The following is a 22,196-nucleotide window of genomic DNA, read 5'->3' on the forward strand; positions in this document are numbered from 1 at the left end:
ATAAATAAATAAATAAAAACCCCACAAAAACAAGCTAGATTATATTACCTGTACTTATTGAGACAAGAAAATCGAAATCAACTTCAAATACAAGGCTCTCTCATAGTAACCCCATCCTCTTTTCATCAAGGCCTTAGTTACTGTGCCCACAGGCCCTGCTCCGTTTTGATAACATAACGAAGAAGAAATGAAAGGCTCAAACAAAAAGGGCAATTTCCATTGGAGTCACAGAAACCGCAACAATCGTAAATTCTGGTAAGTCATGGCCCCAAAACATCTTAAATATTTGTATTTAAAGGAGATGGTCAGAACCCCCCCCCACCAGAATGGGGTACTTTGAGGCTAACCCGCAGGGGGAATTATTTGTCTTCCCATTCATGGCAGAGGCCGAAGAAAGCCTACTTGGAAAAGGAATCATTTGTCATTAGACATTATAAGATCCCTTTAGTTATTGTTGGGAACTAAACACTTTTTTCAAGAAAATACACGTGAAAGACTTTTTGCAGAATACACCTTTTCCATCTACGAACAACATGGGCCAGAGATGTCCCTCTACCTTTGAAGCCCCTTAAAACAGCTATTCGGCTGAATCCAAAGTCTTTAAATACAGTTTTTCAAGACGTGTCACGGCTAGAAAAATAAACCCACATCGAGACAACATTACGAAACGAGAACATACAGCTTTAAAATCGCTATCCAACAACTCCCAATTGATCATTAAGCCAGCAGATACAAGTGGAGCAATTGTGGTGATGGATCGCACAAAATATGAAATATAATATCTACTCCAACTTAATGATCGATTCACTTACGTTGAGATTAAAGAGGACCCCAAAACCGAAATATCTTTACAAAGCATCAGCATGTGAACACGGAATCATTTCGGAATAAGGGTTTTGAATAAAAAAGTAACCAATAATGCCAATTTTCTTTACGCCACCTCCAAAAAAGAAAATCAGTATAACCTGCCCGGTTGTCCAAGAGTTTTAGGTTCCGGAGCCTTGTCCAAGTTTGCAGACTTCTATTTAAAACAACATACACCAAAGATGAAGAGTTACCTTAAAGACATTACTCATCTCATGAGCACCATTGAAGATAGACACTATTTCGGCATAAGAAAAAAAGACAAAAAAAAAGTGTATGTTGCTGAACAGCGCAGTGACCCTTCAAATGAGAATAATCTAGTCGAAAACAACAATGAATAGGAGTTCCAATTCAGTATAGAGTCCAAATATGTTCCAAGCAAAAGATTTGATTTTGCTTGGAACATATTTGGACTCATTATTATCGACTAGATTATCATCATTTGAAAGGTCACTGCGCTGTTTAGCAACATACACACTTTTTTCTTATGCTCATATTAGGAGGCCCAGGGGGACCTCGTATGCTGCTGCTGCTGCACTTGACCATTTGTTAAACAAGGAAGGCTAGCGCATCCCAACACGTTACTCCCCACAGTTACCCACTTACACTATTTCGGCATAACCTAATGCTAATTTTAGCTATACAATCCTTGAATACCCTTACCCCACAAAACACAGAACTACCATGTAATCAATCACCTGGACAACCATTTTCGGACTGAGAATTTGAGAACCTTTATCCTCTGGTGTATCGAGATGGCCCTGAAATTACTTTTCTGTGATGAATTCCATCATCAAACTAAGCGCAGAGCTAAGGGGGCTACAGTAACACCCAACGTAATATGTTGAAAACTTTGAAGAAAAATGTATTGCATCGAGAACCGATACATTCATAACCAGACTTTGTGGCGTCCGTTCATTGATTACATTATAATCTGAGAAGGCACGAGACACAGGCATTGAACTTTGTAGACTACAGGGTTCGAAATTGAGATTGAGCAAGTGTTAAAACCAGCTCTTGGGTGCCGAGTATCACCCAGTAGGCAGGAGCTACCACAGGGTAACCAGGAACTACCAGAGATGCTCCAACTTTTTGTTCATTTTGTATGAACCATTGTGTTTAAATGTGTATTACATGTGTTCCAATACTTCATTAACATTCGAGCTCCCAGTTGCCTCCGGATTAGGTGCGCTTTACAAATGACAAAATAAATACATACTCAAAGTTAATGTCACATTTACATGTTTGGAAGGCACCAGTTTGCCCTGGGAGCCAAAAGTAGCTCCTCGTGGCGGTTGGCTTTAAGCTAGACAGGCTCTAGTATGTTAAAAGCACGAGCTAAATAGCTCCCCTCAATTTCAAAACCTGGACTGCAAGGCATAAACTATGCAGTGTTGCATAGCAATTTGCTATCCAATTCTGTAGGTTTGCTGATTAAATTGACACTTGTTTAGCAAAGTTAGCCATTTAAGTTACCCTGTTCAACCCAAAATCCTCTCCTTCTCTCAAGGCTCTCGCCACCGTCTTCTCTGTTCACTACAAGTTCAAAGTGCAATAGTAATCATCGCCTTCAAAAGTACCAAACGCCTTTGTGGGAGTACAATGCAATATTTCTTTTCTTTTGCAAACAATTGAAAACTAGAAGTAATCTGGATGATAGTTTTATTAATACAATTATATCCTCTCTGGCAAAGACCAGTGTGTGTAACTCATGCAATTCCATTCCTAACAGTTGTTGCATAATGCAGAACTACAGTATTGCTTCTTTAAAACACTGCATTGTCTCCATGGTGTACAGTAAAGTTTAGGTTAGTGTATCTAAATCTCAGTGTCAACTAGATTTTATTTTGTTGGGGAAGATGCATCACATTGATGAGTGAACACTTTGAAAATGTACATGATCACACGGCCAACTGCTTTTAATGGCAAATCTAGTTCTGTGACCTGTCCTGCTGGGTGCATTTATCTGTGTAACTGGTGCTCAACACATGTCTGGTTTTATACCAGTTACCCTGAAAGTGAGATGTCAGCAAACTACAACACTCCATCTAGTTTAACCCGTTCTCTGCCCGATACACCTACTACTCTGCTTAGTCTCTTACTTACTTTCCTCTTACATAAATGAATACACAAGGCTAACTAGATGCTTACGCAAAAGGAGGATCAATAGTTCCATCCAGACTGTACATCGACACATCTACTGCAATATGACACAATGTAGTTAACCTCCAGAGCTCACTTTGCTCTATGATTATGATTGCAATATACATTAGCACCTTCGGGAGAGAGCTGGCTAAACTGTTTTCGGAGACTTTTAATCAAATCTATTTATGTCCATTCATGTAGCTAACCTTTTACAGACACTTAGCCAGAGCTCGCAAAGTCCACTCACCCACTTGCATAGTCCAGTAGATTTTATGAAGGGAGAGTACCATTTGCAGGGGAGGTCTGAAAAATGTATGTAACATTTACAGTAAATGTGAAAGATGTTTCACTGTGCATAGCTGGCTTCTTGGTAGCAGCAGTGTGCCAAACAATATATGGGTGTGTGGTGACATGCACAACGTTAGAGAAAGCTCATTTACATTTTGTCACCCGTTGTTGCTATGGGCAGAGTGCTTTTCTTTTAGGTCAAGTAGGTAAACTAAATTACTTAACCTGCAGGTCTAGTGGAATTGTAAAGAATTTACAAGGCCTGATTTGTTTCACTAATATCTTATTTCAGCGGTACACAAAAATGCTCTACTGATGCTCATTTGATGCTTTGGATCCAAATAACTTCCAGTGACAAGAAAAATAAGTACAACATCAAATGTGTGTGTTTGCTAATAAAGAACATTTTAATTAGCAAACCCTGCTAATCCATTTTTGAAAACTTATTTATACCTTGGGACTGGTTAAACAACCGTGATCCACATCTAAAATTCACCAGCCACATCCAGCCCATGGAAATGGATTTCTGCGATAGATTACCATTTTCTGAAATAACGATACACTGCATGCAAGACCTTACACTAACCCAGTTGCCTGCAACTCATTACTGAGATCAGATGGCTTTCATCCACCGATTGCATACCACTCGCCATGGGCACTCTTGCATCATTGCAACAGCAAAAACAATTTAGAGAAACCAAACTGGTATCCTTTCATGTAAACTTTCCGCTAAAGGCTACCCCAAAAAAAATATTTAGGCAATCAAAACATTGCGCCAGTAACAACCGTATGACCCTCTTGGAAAAGCACAATAAGATGCCTTGTATAGTTTGTGCTAACACTTAGTTTAACTGATCATATAAATCAGAGTTCGAAATTGCTGGGAGCCATTCAGCTCCTGCTTCTACCCTATGAGAGCCCGTTTAGCTTATAACTAACAGTTACCAGGAGCTACATTTGGCTACTAGGGCAACTGTTGCCTTATAACTGAGTGTTTGAGAATTTAAATAAAGAAGAATTGGAACACATTAAAATATAACAAAATGGGCAAAAAGGTAAAGTGTACATCTCATGTGGAGGTTGGATTTCCACTGCACTGTGTACTCGCTCCTGGTTCCCCAGCAGTAGCTCCTGCCTACTGGGTGATGTCTGGCGCCCAGGAGCTAGTTTTAGCTCCTGCGCCTACAATCTAAATTTCGAACCCTGTAAATTGAAGCTTCAAAAAAAATGGCTGCTCACAATTAGATGTGACTTTATTTGCCTTCAAGAGGAGCAAAAACCTGAAAGCTGCCCTACCACACACCAATACAACCATTAAAAAGAATCCACCAAAACAGACTTCAATCTTTGGAATTACCACCCATTAGTGGGCCCCATCCATGCAGATCATGTGTTAGGCGCAGACACACAAGTAACAGCAAAAGGGTGGACGTATGACTTAAGAGACCAATTGTAACAAGTAGAATTGTTAATCCTGTAAAATGTCCTTATACATTGGTATGACGATGCAAAGTGTGAGGACTACAATCACCGAAAAACTCAGCTGGATTCAAACAAAAAATACCCATGGTGGAACACTTTCTAATGCATGGACATACAGAAGATATTAGATGGACCATCCTCACTGCACCGGCTTACCTAGGGTCAATGCTTCATCTTCAAGAATATGTTACCTTGAATTCAATCATTTCTTAACAAAGGATTTATTCCTGGAAGTAAATCTATTATGTTTTGTTTACCCTTTCCCACAAAAATGTTGGTCGTCCTCATTCTCTCCATTGAGCTGAAACCTTGTAATTTTTATCTTTTCTTTAGATATTCATTTTCAGTGTAAAACCATAAATGTACAGCACGACAAAAAAACAAAATTATACAAAATACATCCTAAATGCATAACAATACACATATATAAAAATCCATTATAATAAAAATTGAAACATTGGACCTTTGCTTTATAAAATGTTGCGATGCGACCTTTGTCCTCAAGAAGACAGGGAGTGTATATACTTGCAGCCCCCTGCAATAGTTATAACTAGCATACAGGGGTCTAATCAGCATGCAAATTATTTAACCATTATCCACAATTGGGCCTTAGTGGCAACATAACCCCAATATTTACAGTCTAAAGGGGGGAAGGTACTCCTATCCACCGCACATCAACACTCTAAAAAACTTCTTGCAGGATGGACTGTATTACTTGTGTACATTTTTGGGACCTTACCAACCATGCTCGAAGGATGTATTTGGACACTCTAAAAACGGTGTCCATGTCATTCAAGCTTTTACACAGGTCTAAAGCTTCAAGTGTGGTACGCATACCTACTGTTCTTAGGATGGGCATGAGAGTGTTCTCGGTCCTCACGTTGCCGTACATAAAAACATAAAATGGACTCCTGTCTCCTCAAAGTACAACAATGTGGACACAGCCCTCCAAGTTCCCTTCTCCCCACTGTGCTGTAAACGTGGCCAACTTCAATGTCCCCAGATGAAAGTTAATGTACAATGCACGCAAGTATGGCAGATTGATAAAAAGCGAGACATTCCTCAAAGACAAATTCTTTTAAGCCTCAAGTAACTGGGGGTTGATTACAATTTACTACAACATGGCAAAATATTCCCTCATATTTTGATTCTAGTAAGCACTGTTTATTGATCTGGGCAGGCCATGGCCACAACTCCTGCACAGTCAAGTCGCTCAGGCCTTTTTTAACGTGGGCAATCCATGGCAGATTGATACTATCTTCCAGGCTCAGTAGATGCATTTAATCCTTCTTAAAGTCCAAATGACCTGGAGTCTGCCATAGCCGCACCCAGTATAGAATAGGTTTTGTTGCAGCAATTTCATCAATAGGGCAAAAATTAATTTCTAGATGTAATAAGGCATTAGGCGTGTCTTGCGGTAAGAGAAAAAGCGACTACGAATTTGTTTTCAACAGTAGCCAGCATCTTTACATTTGCGAGCCCCCACAGTTCTGCCTCAAAAGGGTAGTTGCTTTGGCATGCTTTGCATATAAATCCAGGGCAGGTGTTATTGCCCCCCAACCAGGTCTATTAAAGGATTGCCGGATCCCATCACTATATTTCTCTTGGGTGGCCACAGATTTTGCCACCTTATTGGTCCAATAACCATTTTCGGGGTAGCGTACCCCAAGGTAATCGTACATTACAAATTGCTCCACAGCAATGCTCTCTAACCGGCTTCTAGTTTTTTGAGCTTCCCAAATTTGGCCTTAAAAACCAGGGTCTAACTTTTTTCTCTATTCGAACTGAGACTCCCCACACTTTTTCCACGAAGGACGCCAGAGATCATCTCATCCCCACAGGGGTGGTAGATAGAATCACAGCGTCATCCGCGAAGAAAAGAGTAGGGTAACTATTTCGGGGGGTTTCTGCCTTCCACAAGAGAGTATTAATGACCTCCACTATGTAGATACAGAATATGGGGGCCCAAGAGACACCCTTGACGGACTCCTTTGGTTACATCGAACTGGGTAGTGACTTCTCCTCCCAAGCCAACAAGGAAAACTGCATTGTTGTTCCGATATAGGGACTGGACGATGCTAACCAGGCTTTTGGGCAGGTTTCTTTTGGCAAGTACTTGCCAAAGGAAATCTAGTAACAGTCGAATGCTGTCCTCAAGTCCACAAACTGTGGGTACAATTTATTATAATTTGTTTTTATATATTTTTTTTTTGGAGAACATACTTCTGAATACGGACAAAAATGGAGGGGGGGGGTGCTGGTCAGTTGTGCCCTTACCGGACTGAAAGCATGCCTGTAATGTAACAATCTAATTTTTCCTGACCCAGAACTGTACATGCGCCAAAATCACTTAAGCAAAAATGTTGCCTGAGCTGACCAGCAGAGATACAAGGCATTCGTTTGCTGGGTGCTCCACCCCCCCCCCTGCTTTTTGTAGATGGGCACTATCATGGCCATACGCCAAGAATCTGGGACAGTTCACTTTGGCACATGCTTTGAAAAGTCTCCAAGGACCGGGCCCAGACCAGTGGTGGTTCTTTTATCTATTGGCGCCTTGTCAGGTCCTGCTGCCTTACCTGCCTTGTGTGCTTTAATGGCCAATTCCACATCTACCATAGTGAACAATGGCCCAATCTCTATGGCCAAGTATGGCGAGTGCATTGGTCCTAGTATTTCTTGGTCCTGCCCGCCCCCCCCCCATATTATGCATAGAAGAGATTTAGCCAGGCCCTCGCTGTAATACTGCATTGCATGCTAACATCCCGTTTGACCTTGTTACCCCGACACCAGTTTCCAAAAGGCAACACTATGCAAGGCAGTCGCATTTATGCTTAAAATAGCCTTTTTTTAGTTTTGTGATCCTCATATATTTGGACCTCTTTATATGAAGTAGGTCACCATCAATTGGGGTCCCTGTTCCAGTACGCCCATCAGGGCTCGTTTTGCAAAGATATATTCTTGACCATACCACCCACTCTGCCTTGATCAATTCCCTATGCTTGACTAGGTTACTGGAGTAAGTGAAAAAGGGAATAATATTCTCATATATGTCCTTGTAATCATGAATAATCTCCCCATCTTGACCCTCATCCGCACAAATGTTCTCAATGTGGGGCACTATATGCGTCGTAGAGGAAGGGTCTAAAAATCACTCTGATCCAATTTTTCTTGGTAATGGATAAGGCCTGATGGGGCAATACGTGCCCGTGCTGATCCAGTTAAGGGACCGAGAGCAACAGTCAGGGGCCTGCGGTCACTTTCATACTTTTACATGATCTATTTCCTCCCAAACAACGGCCGATATAAAAACATAAAATCAAAAGTTGAACCCCTAGGTCCAATACATGTGTTGCTTGCCGGTTGATCACTTGCAAGACACCCATTGTATGCTCTTAGCTCCAGGCCATACAGGATTCTAATGGTATCATAATTTATGTGTTTTCTTAGGTCGGGAGGATACTAGATGCAGATCTTCCAAGCCTCATCTTGATCTTCCCATATCCCTTCAAGCTCCTGCAATGGTTCCAATGGCATGTTAAAATCCCCTGGGCATGTATGTGGAAGACCTGAAAACCTTGCAGTGCCACCACTTGCATAGCCCACGTTTCCTGAAGGAGTACAAGCTGGAATTGTCTGATAAAGTATTTGTTCTCACCATTTTGGACTAGTTTTAAGAGGCCTGCTATGTTCCAAGAGAGCACATTTTCGAGATGTGCTTGATCGGCCATCATATTCCCAAATATATGTCAGACTACACCCTTCAACTTCCAGGGCCAGGCTAGCAACGGGAACCAAGGCACCATCTTGGAAAGGCCAGTAACACCGCTCAGCATCTGCTATGGAACAATGGTGATCCGGTCTGAGCTTGACATAGTAAACACCACGAAGGCAAGGGACCAATGGCGCCAGTAGTGTCATGTACCCGGGTAAGTTGACAGATGCTAAGTCGAGCACAGCAAAACCAAAAGGTATCCCCAACAAAACTATTCAATAAGGCCTCAAAATGTGCACTCGCCACTGGCTAGTGATAATGGCCTCTTGGCGAGTAAGGGCCCAGCATTAAACAGTGACTAGGAGCTACCACTGGGGAATGAGGAGCTAGTTCATCGCAAATCAGACTTTTGTGTAAGATGCAAACATATCATTTTGACCATTATTTATGACCCCTTATGCTTTAAATATTATATAGATGTTCATTTATATAGATTGTCCCAAATGCACATAGTTAAATTCACATAGGGGTGTGTGTCTAGCATCAGCTGGCCTGGGGAGCCAAAAGTAGCTCCTGGTAGCTGTTGTCAGGCTCACCAGTGTGATGAATCTGATGATTTCATCACTCCTTTCCCAGAGGTAGCCTCTACCCGTGTGGCATGGGGATGGCAGCTGCTACCTGATCCCGACCCGGGGTTGGTTGGGGGGGGGGGTATGGGGCTTAATGCAAGGGAGGAGGCGACCCTCAGGGCAAAGGTCAGGCATCATACGAGACATGGTATACCCCCCCCTTTTCCTTTTAGAGATATCTCCTCCATTCCTCATGCCTTGGTGGCATATTGCGATAATCCCCTTCAACAACCAGCAAAGCCTGGTGACGGTATCCTTCAATATTCTGTAGCAAACCTAATGACAAAGACTGAGATGAGAAAGAAGACTACCCAGACTGAGATGAGAAAGAAGACTACCCAAATGAAGATTACTAGGCTGAACCAGAAGGAGCACTCTAGTGCTATGAGGAAGTGGATTGGCTCCGAACAACTCCCTTACTTGAAGCTGGAGTTCAAAGATGAAACAGCTGAGAGCAACAGAGAGATCCGACCGGCTAGCCACTGCCGGGGAAGCCAAGCGGTCAGGTGGACAGGCGAGAAAGGAGACGCGGAAGAACTGCAACGATTTCCCAGCTCCGGTTGGAAATCCAGGAGGCGGCGAGTGAGGCAGAGAAGCGGCACGAAGAAAGGAGGGAGGCGGCGTCTGGACCAGAGACGCTTTCCCGCAGGCAGGAAAGACATGAAGCGGGGCAAAGTAAGACCTTTGCACCGGCAAGGGAAGCAGGAACAACGTGCAGACTGCCATCAGCCGCAGAGATGCACAGCTCAAAGTAGAGAGAGGACGCGGAAGCAGAGAAGGACACCAGCGGGGTCGGAGAAGCCAAGGGAACCATCCTAAAGCCAGTGAGCACACAGTGGCAGGTCGGGCCGCAGGAGGCAGCTCGAGAAGGCAGTCACTGAATGAATTGGGAGGCACATTTTCTACGGCTTACATCACAAACTGATGATCATAGTTACAGTATTTGGGGAGATACTAACACAACAATGATGAGAAGCTAACTTGGGGCTGGCGTGGGTGTTGTGGGGGGGGGGGGGGAGAGACCAATGCCCCCTTCTAACTGAATGAGAAAGATTTTAACAAAGCCCTGGCAAGAGAGTATACCAGGCAAATGGCGGATCCGAGTTTCTCACCCATAAGGAACTGTACAAGGGAACCTGCAGGAGAGTATACCAGCTGCTCTGCGAGTCTGGGACCCGCACCCAAATTGTGTAAAGGAACTGTATAAGAAGACCTGCCAGGAGTATACCAGGTGTGTTGCAAGTCTCTGGCCTGGATCCAAGCTGTGGTATCTTGAAAAGAGAATCTCAGGGAAGATTTAGGCCCTTAAGATTTTGAATTTCATTGAATGTGTAAAGGACCTGTGGAAGCGAGTAATTTCCCCTGGACTGGATTGCAACACAAGAGGAAGGGGATTATCCTCTTGGGCTACAAAGAACTTAGTTATTCTTTTGATCTTTTGTTTTGGTGGAGAGAAACCTGGGGAAGGGAGTAATTCCCTGGAACTGTGAACATTATCCATTTGGAACTTTTGTTGGATGTATACCCTTTTGTTGAACGTGAACACGTGTGCACTTTCCAAGCCAAAGGCAACACACTTAACATCCTCGTTTTGAATGTACGGGCTAGGATAGGATTTCGGATACAGGACATTTTTGCTTTGGACATCTTGACACAGGACAGTCCCTTTGTTTTTGGTTGAAGAAGGGAAATACATCCTAGATTACGGACAGTGAGGCATTTTCCAACCCCTTCATTATTTAATAAAAGTTCATACCAATCACCATGAGTTCTCAGATTCCGTGTCTCGTTCCTGGTTCCTCACAGCAGGCTCTTCTAAAATACAAGCAGGAGCCAAATAGCTCCCAGCTCCCCTCAATTACGAACCCTGCCTAGGTCTATGTGGAGAAACGAAAGGGGTGAGGGACATTTAATGGCTTGTATGGGAGCTTGCAACTTCAAACGTCATATCTTATTTAGTGGCCTTGTCCATACTGGATGGGCCAAAGGCATAATCGCTCCATTACATAAAAGAGGTAACCACCTTTAGCCAAGTAACTGATGACTCTGCAATGTGTGGGGGGGGGGTGGGGTGTGGCACAATAGCCACCCTGTAGCATCCCCAACGAAAGAATACATACATTCCTCCTGGAGAAAAATATCCCAGAACAGAAGCCCATGTATACACCTTACCATAGCTCCAGCTTCTACCCTAGGAGAGACTTGCTAGCTTAAAACCAACAGTTACCAGGAGCTACCTTATAAACATGCATACAACACCTCACTTCTCCAGATGTTTGAGGTGGGAGTATTGTACTACCCATTTTAAACTTTGACAGTAAATGTGATTTTATTGGGAGTACAAAACTGCATGGAAAACAATTGTGCGGCAGCAGCCCATATCGGGATAGAAAAGCATGCTTCCCTCACGATTGTATGACGGCACACCGTGCCTTATCTGTTAAACAAGTTCTCACCAATGGAACAGATGAGCACTAACATTGTGAGCTGCCCCTGCATGCAAAGCATAGGTCCAACAGCAGCATTAGCCAATTAACATTTGACTGAAACAGGACAGGCTAACTAGAAAAGGTGGCGCTCAGACTTCGCACACAATCAGACCAACAGCAATACAAGCAGTCATCATTTAGAACAAGTGAAGTAGATCAGTGCAAGGTGCAGCAAGGGTAGAAGATACCGACACATAGAACAGATAAGGAATAGTCTCTGCAGTAGACGTCCCCTCACATAGAACAGTTGCAACATTGGAGGGCAGTCTGCAGTCCTAAAGCCCAATATAGAAAAGATGTGTCATGGACACCAGCAGACCATGTATTCTCACAAGGAACAGAATCGCTGGGGGCCTAACAGTACAAGATGACCTTAGATAAGTAATCGGCCACAGCAGTAGAAGTTACAATCACAGAGTAGGGACTGCATTGGATGGAGCAGTGCAAGCACCCTCGCACTGAACAGGTAAATGAAAGGCCTCAGAAATGCAAGCTAGACTTGCACTGAAAGGGAACAGAATAGGCCTCATCAGGCCAAATTCCCATCGCAAATAACTTGCACAGTAGGGGCTAGGCACAGCAAGCTCCAAGAGTAGTGTGAGGCGTCATGAGTGAAACTCGGACAGAGGTGGGCCATGATTTTGGTTAAAGACTTATTGAAAATAAAAGGGGTTGGGAAAAAGCCTCTCTGGCCCTGCACGAAGAGGAATTTTGCTTCCAAAATCTAAGCATCTGTAGTAGTCAGAATGTCCAAAACAAAAAAAACTTGTGTCCAAAGTTATATTCTGACCCTCACGCTATAAACTAAATTCTACGGTGAAGATGGCAATGTCTTGAAAAGTGTTCAAAAGGAAGAATAAATATCTCCAATACAAAGGTTTCTCAAGGATAAAGATCCTTGCTCCAGAGGGTGGCTCCCTTCACCTGGATTTCGCTTTACTTTCGTAAGTAAAGAGTTCCTTGTGCCTGACCACCAACAACACTTGGCACACAAAACTGTCTGGTTTTTCACTTTTGTCTCTTCCGGGATACCTGGTATACAGGGTCAGACTGGACACGAAACAGACCGGACCCCAAAAAAAGTGGCCCAACTCTCGCTGCACAACCCTTGACCTCTGATGACATCACCAGAAGTGATGTCATTTGACCCCCACCCCAAAGTGACATCCCGGGAAGTAATGAAACACACTTTTCACCCCTTGACAAAACAGGAAGTGGCATCAAATAGCATTGTTCCCAAGTACACTAAATTACTGTGAATCCGAGCAGATGTCCAAGGCCAAATGATAATATGCTGTTGTATAGCACTTACACTTAAGCTTTTTAATAGAGCAAATATGCATACAATATCACCCAACTTGTGTTCGTACTCATTTAATCGACCTAAGAAGGATGAAAGGCTTTTTGAAGAAAAAAATAAAAATTAAAAAAAAAAAAAGGAAGAAAACTATTTTTTTCCCCATCCAGCCCAGGCATGGCCATAAACCGGCCCCCACCCCCCAAGGACAATTTCGGCCCGGCCCCGGGGCAAATACGACCCTGCTGATATACTCTCCTACCGGGATGGTTCTGCTCATCTCCTTGTTGGCACAATCCTTTTCCTATTCCTGATATTACTTCTCAGGACCTCTTAACATTTCTTGTAATTACCTGGTATACTCTCCTGCCAGGGATTCTTGCATTCAAACACTTGCAATTGCCTGGTAAATTCTACTTGCACATTTACTTCGTTTGATAATGTATCTGCTTGATATATTATCCTGTGTGGGTTTCCCATATACTTGTACTGAATACATTAACATACTTTTAGGGTTTTCACTCACAGTTCATTTCCCCTTTTGACAATAAGCTTGCTCTTTCTCCCTCTGCTGCTTTATTTACAATTACTTACATTTGGCTAAGCCGCCAATACGTCCCAGTGTCCCTGCTGTCTCTGGGTGGACTCACTGGTTCTTCTTATCATTCCTAGTTTCTCCCACGGTCAGCCGGTGACAGTTTGTTGGTTCCTTCTTGAGACCGCTTCCTCTCGGCATTCCCATTACTCTCAGCTTCCTTTGGGCTGGTCTACTTCGGTCCAGGTTCCGATGAGTTACATGGTGCTTTCTAACACCTGCGAACACCCAGGAGTCGATAGTCTGCTCGTGTACCCTTAGCGTGTCCTCTTTGCGTGGCATCTTCTTTCTTCTTGGCTCCACCACACTGGTCTCAGCCTTTCAGTCTCTCCATCCGCACACAGAGGTGCAGCTCTCTCCCACCAGCAGCACACAGACTGTTTCTGCTCCTTAAATTTCCCAGTCACAGGTGTGTGTATGCAACAACTAGAGTGCTCCTTGTGCTTGAGGCCTCCTTCACCCGGCATTGCTCGGTTACTCTTCTTTGTCCCAGTATTTTGGTGATTCTGGGAAAGGAAGTCTATTCTTGACAATGTGCACAATAAAGTTGGGCAAAGAGTCTTAAAAGTTTAAGGGCAAGTCAGTCCTGGGTGATATGTAGGTGGAACTGGAAAAGGCGTTTTCATGCGTTTCACAAGGCAGATCAGAGTAGGATGGTTGGCCTATGGGTCTTGGGAAAAGGTCTTTGCTGCCCTTTATAGGAGCACGAGGAGACGTATGACAATAGGCCATGAGGGCATTAGGTATGGGAGAGTTATCCCCAAGGGAAAATGGGGGATACCATGTCTCATCCAATAAAGTCATCTCCCCGAAGGCCCCCCCCCCCCCATGTGATCCTCCCTCATATAACTGCCCCAAGGGTTAGGATCAGGTAGAGGCTGCCATCCCCTGGCCACATGGGAGGGGGTCACCACCGGGAAAACAGGGATGACTCCATCGGATTAATCACAGTATGAATAGCATAACAGAAGGGGGAGCACCGCCCAGATAGTACAGGAGCAGTTAATTTCCTCTGCAATTCAAGCTCCTGATAGATATAACTATAGCATTGATAGCGACTAGTTCAAATACAAAAATTCCACGTGGAGTCTGATGGGTTAAAAAATGGCCATGACAAACCACCAGGACCAAGTGGTGGTAACAGTAAGCAAGTTTGCCGGTCATTTTGTTGATTTACCGCTGAATGACCACCAAAGGTGTAATGAGGCGGTCTATCTAATCTCATGGTCAAATGTTGACTAGCTGAGTTACCCTTACATCCATCAGAGATCAGTAAACTGACTATCGACTGAACTAATAATCATAGTGCTTAGAAGTTGACGGAATCCCCCATGAAAAGATACATACAAATTTGAAATAAGATTGCTGCTACAGGGACTCATGTTGCTGAGTTTGACACTCATCCTTGAGCAACGGCTTTGCTGCTGCTGACCATTTGTAGCACATGGACGTCAAGTTCAGGTTTAATGGACTTTTAAACTAGGACATTACATACTCATGCATGCCCAGATAAAATGTTGAGATGGGACCATTTTACACATTGTTTTAATAGAGTGTAGATTAAATTGTAAGAGTAAAAATAATTTTCCTCAGCAAGAGTTGAAAGTATGGGACATGCAACCAGAACGTTACTAAACTTGAAAAAGAATAGGACAAATAACCAAAACAGTTGTGTAACAAAGATGTCTGCCTTAAAACAAATTACACTTGTTTAAAAACTTCTCCCAAACATTAAAGTGTAGGAACACACCACATAGATGCACCTTGACGATAACACAACATATGAAGTTCGGAAAAATAAGTTTGAGCAATGCAAGCATGCTTTCAATGAAAAAGCATAATATGCTTGGTAAAATGATACTTTCCAATTGTAATGAAGTATTCCACCTTATTACTGCTATGATCCTAAAATTCTAGGAACATAAGTATGCATGCATAATGCTCCTCTCCATAAACATGTATAGACACAGAAGTTGAACATAAAGAAACCATTCCTCATCTCATTGCATGCTATTTCTGAAAGAAGCTCCTTCACGGCCAGCAACTTCATACATGCAGATAAGAAGTAGAAGACATTTACATATAAAAGATCAGACATTATGGGCAAAATGTTTAAGTGTGAATCTCACGTGCAGGTTAGATTTGCAGTGTTCCATGTACTCGCTCCTGGTTCCTCAACGGTAGCTCCTGCCTATAGGGTGAAGGCTGAGCAAAAACAAGGAGTGATGACTGGAAGGTTTACAATGAATTCTAACCTCTGGCATTGCTCTGGGCAACCCCTCCAGACCATTATTCTTTGCCTGACAAGCCATCACAGAGGGGGAAAGACCATATGCAAATCAGGCTTGGTCCCACCGCACATGTGGCCCAACAATGCCCAAACATGTTTGGGGATGCTTGTGGTCTCATGCAGAAGGGATGTGACCAGGCAGTTTGTGCTGGACTGCCCCTTTTGGCATGGTAATTGAAAACCTTCCAACCATCACTTCTTGTTTAGCTGTACTGGGTGAAGGCTTTCACCCAAGAGCTGGTTTTATAGCTCCTGTTCATCAAATCTTAATTTCGAACCATGCCATACACACTAAAACAAAGCGTGTGCACAAAATCTCAAAAGAAATAACATTTGCCTGCTTTGTGAACTTCCAAAATGCATTTGACTCCAAGGATATCCCTGAAGCTCCATGAAACTGGCAATCGGGAGGCAGATGGCAAACGGGGAGATAAGACAGAACAAACAAAGTGTACTCCTAGCCCAAATGCACCGTGAAAATAAAGTTGGAACACTCTTTAAAAAAGGAGAAGGGAGTTCAAGATAGATGTGGCCTGCTCCCCCATTCTATTAATTTGATAATAAGTCAGAAAAACTTCTCTCTCAATGTATGTACAGTTGGCATTAATACGCTTGAGGCTTGGCAGCCCAAGCCTCAGTGTTGAAAAGAAGCATCGCAAGCAGGTGGGAAAATTAACCTTTTGTCCTTAACTTATGTTTAATGGCCTTCGGACGGTAGCGGGTGGAGATGGGATGCCGAAGCTCAGGATGTGACCTGGGTGGGACAAAGGCTCGCTGGACACAGCTACTAGAAGCAGCCAGGTTAGCCAACCGATCTATATTTTCCAGGGCTTTTCAGAATGTATAGATTGTGTTTTGCATCCCTAACACACCATCTCCTGGATAGAAAAAGCCCAACTTTGTTTTGGGTCTGATCAAAGTCTTTCAAGCTCTCACGTGTGTGTGAAAGTTGGAGCTCAGACCTGCTCTTACCGGGGCCTTTGAATCATCTTAATATTTTGCTGTGTTAATAGAGCATTATAATGACAGCAATTAGACGTGGGTGGGAGGGAGGCTTTAAGCAGGAACTTTTTGTCCCCTAACAAAAGTGTATGGTGGGTGATGGGGAAAAGGAAGGGTCCATAATGCTACATACTGTGTGAAATGACTGGCTTTAAAGCCTAAGAGAGATTTGTTTATGCTCATGTTACTTTGCATGGTGTTACAACAACCTACCATGCACGTTGGGGAAAATAAAGACATACTTGTTTAACTCAACATATTTCGATGACGAGTTATACAGTGGATGGTTAGTTTATTATAAAAGGCTACTTTATTATATAATGTGTCTTCTTTACAATGAATTGCTATAAACAAATTATGTAAGCACATGAAACCCACACCAAAACCGTAATATGTATAGCAACTCAACCTGGGAAGATATGTAGTCAAGTGCTTAAATTGCCCGCATCCCGGTTTCTCTAATTAACCAAGGTGTGTGATCTTGAGTAAATCATTTAATCTGCGATTTATAGGGAGTCCATGTACGTTTTTAGTAACTCCATAGGGCACGTCATAAAGATTGCAAAATACCGCCTTAGTCAAACACATGGACAACGAAACAAAAAACACTAAAATCGGACGCTACAGCAATAGGTATGAACCAGTCACCGAACACATGAGCTACGACAGAAATTCACCTAAGATTTGGCAATGCTCGTTTATTCGTGGCAATAAACCAGTATTACGTTGTATTGCTCTGGTGTGCAGCTTTGCAAACCTGCTACACCATGCTTCACGAAAACTGTCCACGTTCCAGAGACTGCAATAAACGTCACATGTTTGGGGGCGTGGGTTACTACAGACTGCGCCGAAACATTTTTGCAAAAACACGTCCCTGGTTCAGCCACACATTTAATCGAAGGCACATATTCAAAAGAAGCTTCAAATTAGAACATGATCTCGAAGGTCCGATATTCCCTAGAAGTTCACGCACTCTAATTACCGGGCCTTGTTTTTACTGCTACGCAAACCACCCACAGATTTCCCTCCCCCGCTACTGAGGATCTCTCCGTTCATTATGTATCAACCCCAAGTTGCCACCCCTTCTTCATTGCCAGCATAGTGACTCCGGTACCTGCTCCCAGTTGCCTCCACCCACATACACTCCTTCTGCAGAGGTTGATTTGCCCCCACAGGAGGCGACTCAACAACAGCAAACTGAGATGGCGGACAGGCGTGATTCGATGACGTAACCAACGTGTCACGTGATGCACTCAACGACGTCTGTGCAGTAGTCCCATTGACACAGAAGACGGAATCCGAAAACGGAAAGAGATTAAAAAAAAAAAAAACACACACGTCTCTGCTACCTGAAGTGCCCACGCTCCAAAGGATAGCATCAGCGCCATTTTAGTAAAGTATCATGCCCAGCTAATTGTAACACGTAGCGCTGCAGACATACTCCTGTAGGCTACTATATGATAACAGTGAAGGGTGCTGCATTAAGAGTGCAGGTTTCTGAAGACCCGTTTGCTTACCGGCCTTCTTTTTTTGTTTTGTTATATGTTTGTTATTAGGATTATATTGTTTTGTTGTATATTAGGAACTCGAACGTGTTCGGGATGGTGTCACAGATTTTCTTTTTTCCTTTTTAATTTCCCTCACATAAACAAATACATGTGTTGGTATGCAAAAGAAGGGGGGTTCTTGGAGTCTCTCTACCAGCATGAATACAGCCCATTGACCTGTTCTTGGGTGGATGCCCCCAGGGAGAGTCTCAACCAAGTCTTTAGCTCACTGTCCCTTTCACAGAGGAGCAATATCCCTGCATATCAGTCTTTGGCCTGCCCAGGAGCAGTTCAGCACTGAAATGCCAGGCAATTCTCCTCTGAACAAGAGTATCAACAGCAACCCCAGACACTTCTGCAATATCCACCAACTACAAAGCCATAGCTCTCAACCATGTGTGTCGCAAAGACGTGTGAAAACGCCCGATTTTATTTTTGGCGGGTGAGAGGCCCATTGAAACGAATGGGCATGCTCGAGGCTTGGCGGGTGAGTCATCTGTTTTCAATGGCGGGTGACACATGCCAGCGTGTGAGTTGAGAGCTATGACAGCAGAGATCATCAGGACTAAACAAGAAACATATAATGAAAGGATTCGGAATGCCAGTTCCAGTACTAAGGAACTATTTACAATTCTGAGGGAACTTGAATCACCTATAGTCACCGACGACTCCCACCCTAAAAACCAAGAATGGTGCGCTGACATTCAAAATACTCTTGCCAACAAAATTGCCACATTACATAACAAAATAGTAACCAAAAGGCTCAACATCAGCAGCTTAGAGACAGCCCAAAAACCTCAAAAAAACACTGACCTTAATACACTATAAGATTTCAAATTTGCCCAGGTTACCGCTTCAGAGGTCGAAAAAATCATTGCTTCCTTGAAACCCTCGAGATGCCAAGGCGACATTTTCCCGGCACAAATAATTAAAGATGCAGCTAGAGACCTTGCCCCATTCATTACTGAATTAATAAACGCCTCTTTTAGAACATACCAGGTACCCTCCATCCTCAAAAACGCATGGGTTCTACCCTTACTCAAGAAAGCTACACTTGACTCTACTATTCCAACTAATTACAGGCCTATAACAACTGTACCCTTCCTACTTAAAATAATTGATAAAGCCGTATACATTCAAATTCAGCACTATCTAGAGGCTAATAACCTCCTAGGGCTCAGACAATCTGGCTTCAGGCCTCTGCATGGAACAGAAACTGCATTAATCTATCTGAAAATGCAAATAGATCAATTGAAAGATAACAGACAATGGGCCTCATTACGATTGTGGCGGTAAGGCAACAACGGCGCCGGTAGTGCTAGCGGCGCCGTTACCATGCCGCCACACTACGAGTTCTGCTGGTCAGACCAGGCGTGCAGAGCGGGACCCGCGAGCAAAACTGGATGGTAGTAACGGTACCGTTATGAACGATGCCGCCGCTACCATCCTCCCCATTCCCATTGATGGGAATGGGGAAGTTCCGGGTCCCACGCAAGGGGAATTACCGGGCCCGCCGAAGTCGGAATGACCCGGTAATTCCCCTTTCGCGGGAACCCGGAGCCAGACCCGAGTTTGGGGTAGCCATGCCGGTTCTACCGGCATGGCTACCTCCAACCTCGTAATGAGGCCCAATGTGCTCTACTCTTCTTGCTAGACCTCTCAGCCACTTTTGATCTGGTGGACCATACCATACTCTTTGATCACCTGTCATCAGCGGTACATTTCTCACAAGAGGCTGCAGACTGGATCAAATCCTTTCTAAGCAATAGATCGATGAGTGTCTTCTCACCATCCGATGCTGCAGACCCAGTCACTATTACGTGTGGAGTGCCACAAGGCTTGTGTGTCTCCCCTACTGTGTACAATGGCCCTCATTACAACACCGGCGCTAAACCATGGCGCTATAAGCACCATGGTTGGTGCCGGTGTTGTAACAGGTCCGCCATGGTTCAATGGGGAATTACCACCCCATTCCAAGGTTGGCGGGGCGGTAATTCCCCATCGAACCATGGCCCTTCCCCATTCCCATTTTCGCCATATAGGGCTCTATGGGAATGGGGAAGGCACTAAGTACGGTACCGCAAATTGCGGTACCGTACTTAGCACCAAGGTCCCTTTGCGGGTCCCTACTTTAACGGCTGGTGTAGACCAGCCGTTAAGGTCGGGTCCCGCAAAGGGACCTCGTAGTAAGGCACTAAGTGTTTAACGGCGCTGCAGCCTTTTACGGCACCGTTAAACACTTAGCGCCAGGGTCGTAATGAGGCCCAATGTCTTTACAAAGCCTCTATTTGACAAACTGCACCATTTGGGTGTCATCTACAGGAACTATGCAGATGACAGCCAGATACTTATACCCCTATCCGGAAACTAAGACCCGGACCTGGCCCTATTAAACAAAATATACCTCATCATTCAAACATGGATGGCAGCCCACAGCCTCTGCTTGAATGATGAGAAGGCGGAAATTCTAATCATAGGTGCCCCCACGAACATCAACAAACTAGACACCCAGTATGTATCCTTCAACATAGATGGTAATATCATTAAAACTGCCAAGAAAACCAAAACTTTAGGCTTCTACCTAAATTCCACCCTGAACCTTAGAAAACAAATCAATGTGACGGCATTGGCTACTGCTTACACATGTTAGCGTATACACGTCTGTAAACCTTTCCTGTCTACTAACAGTGCATCATACTAGCAAGAGCATTGATCTTGTCAAAACTTGATTACTGCAACACACTGTATACAGGTGCAAATAAACAAGTATTGAACAAACTTCAAACTCTACAAAATAACACTGAGAACAGCCTTGAGCATCCCAAGAAGAGCTCATATCTCTGAAACTTGAAGGAACCACAAATGGCTTTCCATCAAGGACAGGATTTACTACAAATTAGTTTTCATTACTTATAAATGCCTTAACAATGCTGCACCTCAGTATCTGAAAGATAAAATAATCATGAAAACCTCATGCAGACCAATGAGATCAGCTAACTCCTAATGTATCTCAGTTCCACGATTCAACCTGAAAAGAGCTGGCAGCATCAGCTACTCTATTCAAGCAGCCCTTGCCTGCAATCATCTCCCACTTCATCTACGCACCAACCAAACCTTCCATTGCTTTAGGTCTACAACCAAAAAGTGGCTGTACATGAATGACACTACCCACCCGACCGTTTAGAGCACCAGAACTCACTTACACATCCTTTTCTTTTGAGAGAGCACTTATCGCATGTATCCCTTTATTCCGCTAATGCATCTGCCCTACCATTCTGATAATATTTTCCTGTGTTAAATGTCACCTACATCTGTATGTATATATTTTATTTCTTATGTACTCTTTGCTGTTTCGTCCTGACTACTTTGTATGTAACAATTGTGATTCTAAGCTGTCTTGTAACGCGCCCAGAAACCTCAGGGTGTGATGCACTTTATAAATCAATAAAACAAACAAACAAATGTGTTTCGGCCTGGTCTTTGCATATTAAGTAACTTTGGGTTTCACCCTAAATTGCCAGGGGAATACAAATGTGGACCCCTTGATCACTGTTCTTAGAGAGGCACAGCTCTACCTCCCTGACTAGGCCGAAACACGTGTCTGGGGTTGCTGGTGGTACTCTTGTTCATAGGAGAATTGCCTAGAATTTTGGGGCTGGACTGCCCCTGGGCAGGACAAAGACTGATATGCAGGGATATTTCTACTCTGTGAAAGGGACAATGAGCTAAAGACTTGGTTGAGTCTCTCCCGGGGGCCACCCACCCAAGAACAGGTCAATGGGCCGTGTTCGTGCCAGACAGGGCCTCCCAGAAACCCCCTGTTTTACATGTGTTGGTACATACAGTTGTGGTGGAC

The 22,196-nt window shown here is 43.7% G+C and overlaps 1 protein-coding gene across 4 annotated transcripts in view; it reads right to left on the reverse strand.

Annotated features, from left to right (window-relative positions):
- The window catches only part of DDX42 (DEAD-box helicase 42), a 459,832-nt gene extending 441,804 nt beyond the window's left edge, over positions 1 to 18,028 (reverse strand). For 3 of the 4 annotated variants that reach the window (XM_069634107.1, XM_069634108.1, XM_069634106.1), the window contains exon 1: positions 17,908 to 18,026. Coding sequence is in view for 1 of the 4 variants with exons in the window: in XM_069634109.1 (XP_069490210.1) it covers positions 17,908 to 17,933 (26 nt within the window). In the remaining 3 variants the exon portion in view is untranslated. Of the gene's footprint in view, positions 1 to 17,907 lie in introns of all 4 variants that reach the window. The other variant, XM_069634109.1, reaches the window with a different exon arrangement.
- Between the last annotated feature and the right edge of the window lie 4,168 nt (positions 18,029 to 22,196).

Source organism: Ambystoma mexicanum, chromosome 13 (assembly GCF_040938575.1).
Source record: "Ambystoma mexicanum isolate Mex_15411 chromosome 13, UKY_AmexF1_1, whole genome shotgun sequence".
NCBI lineage: Eukaryota > Metazoa > Chordata > Amphibia > Caudata > Ambystomatidae > Ambystoma > Ambystoma mexicanum.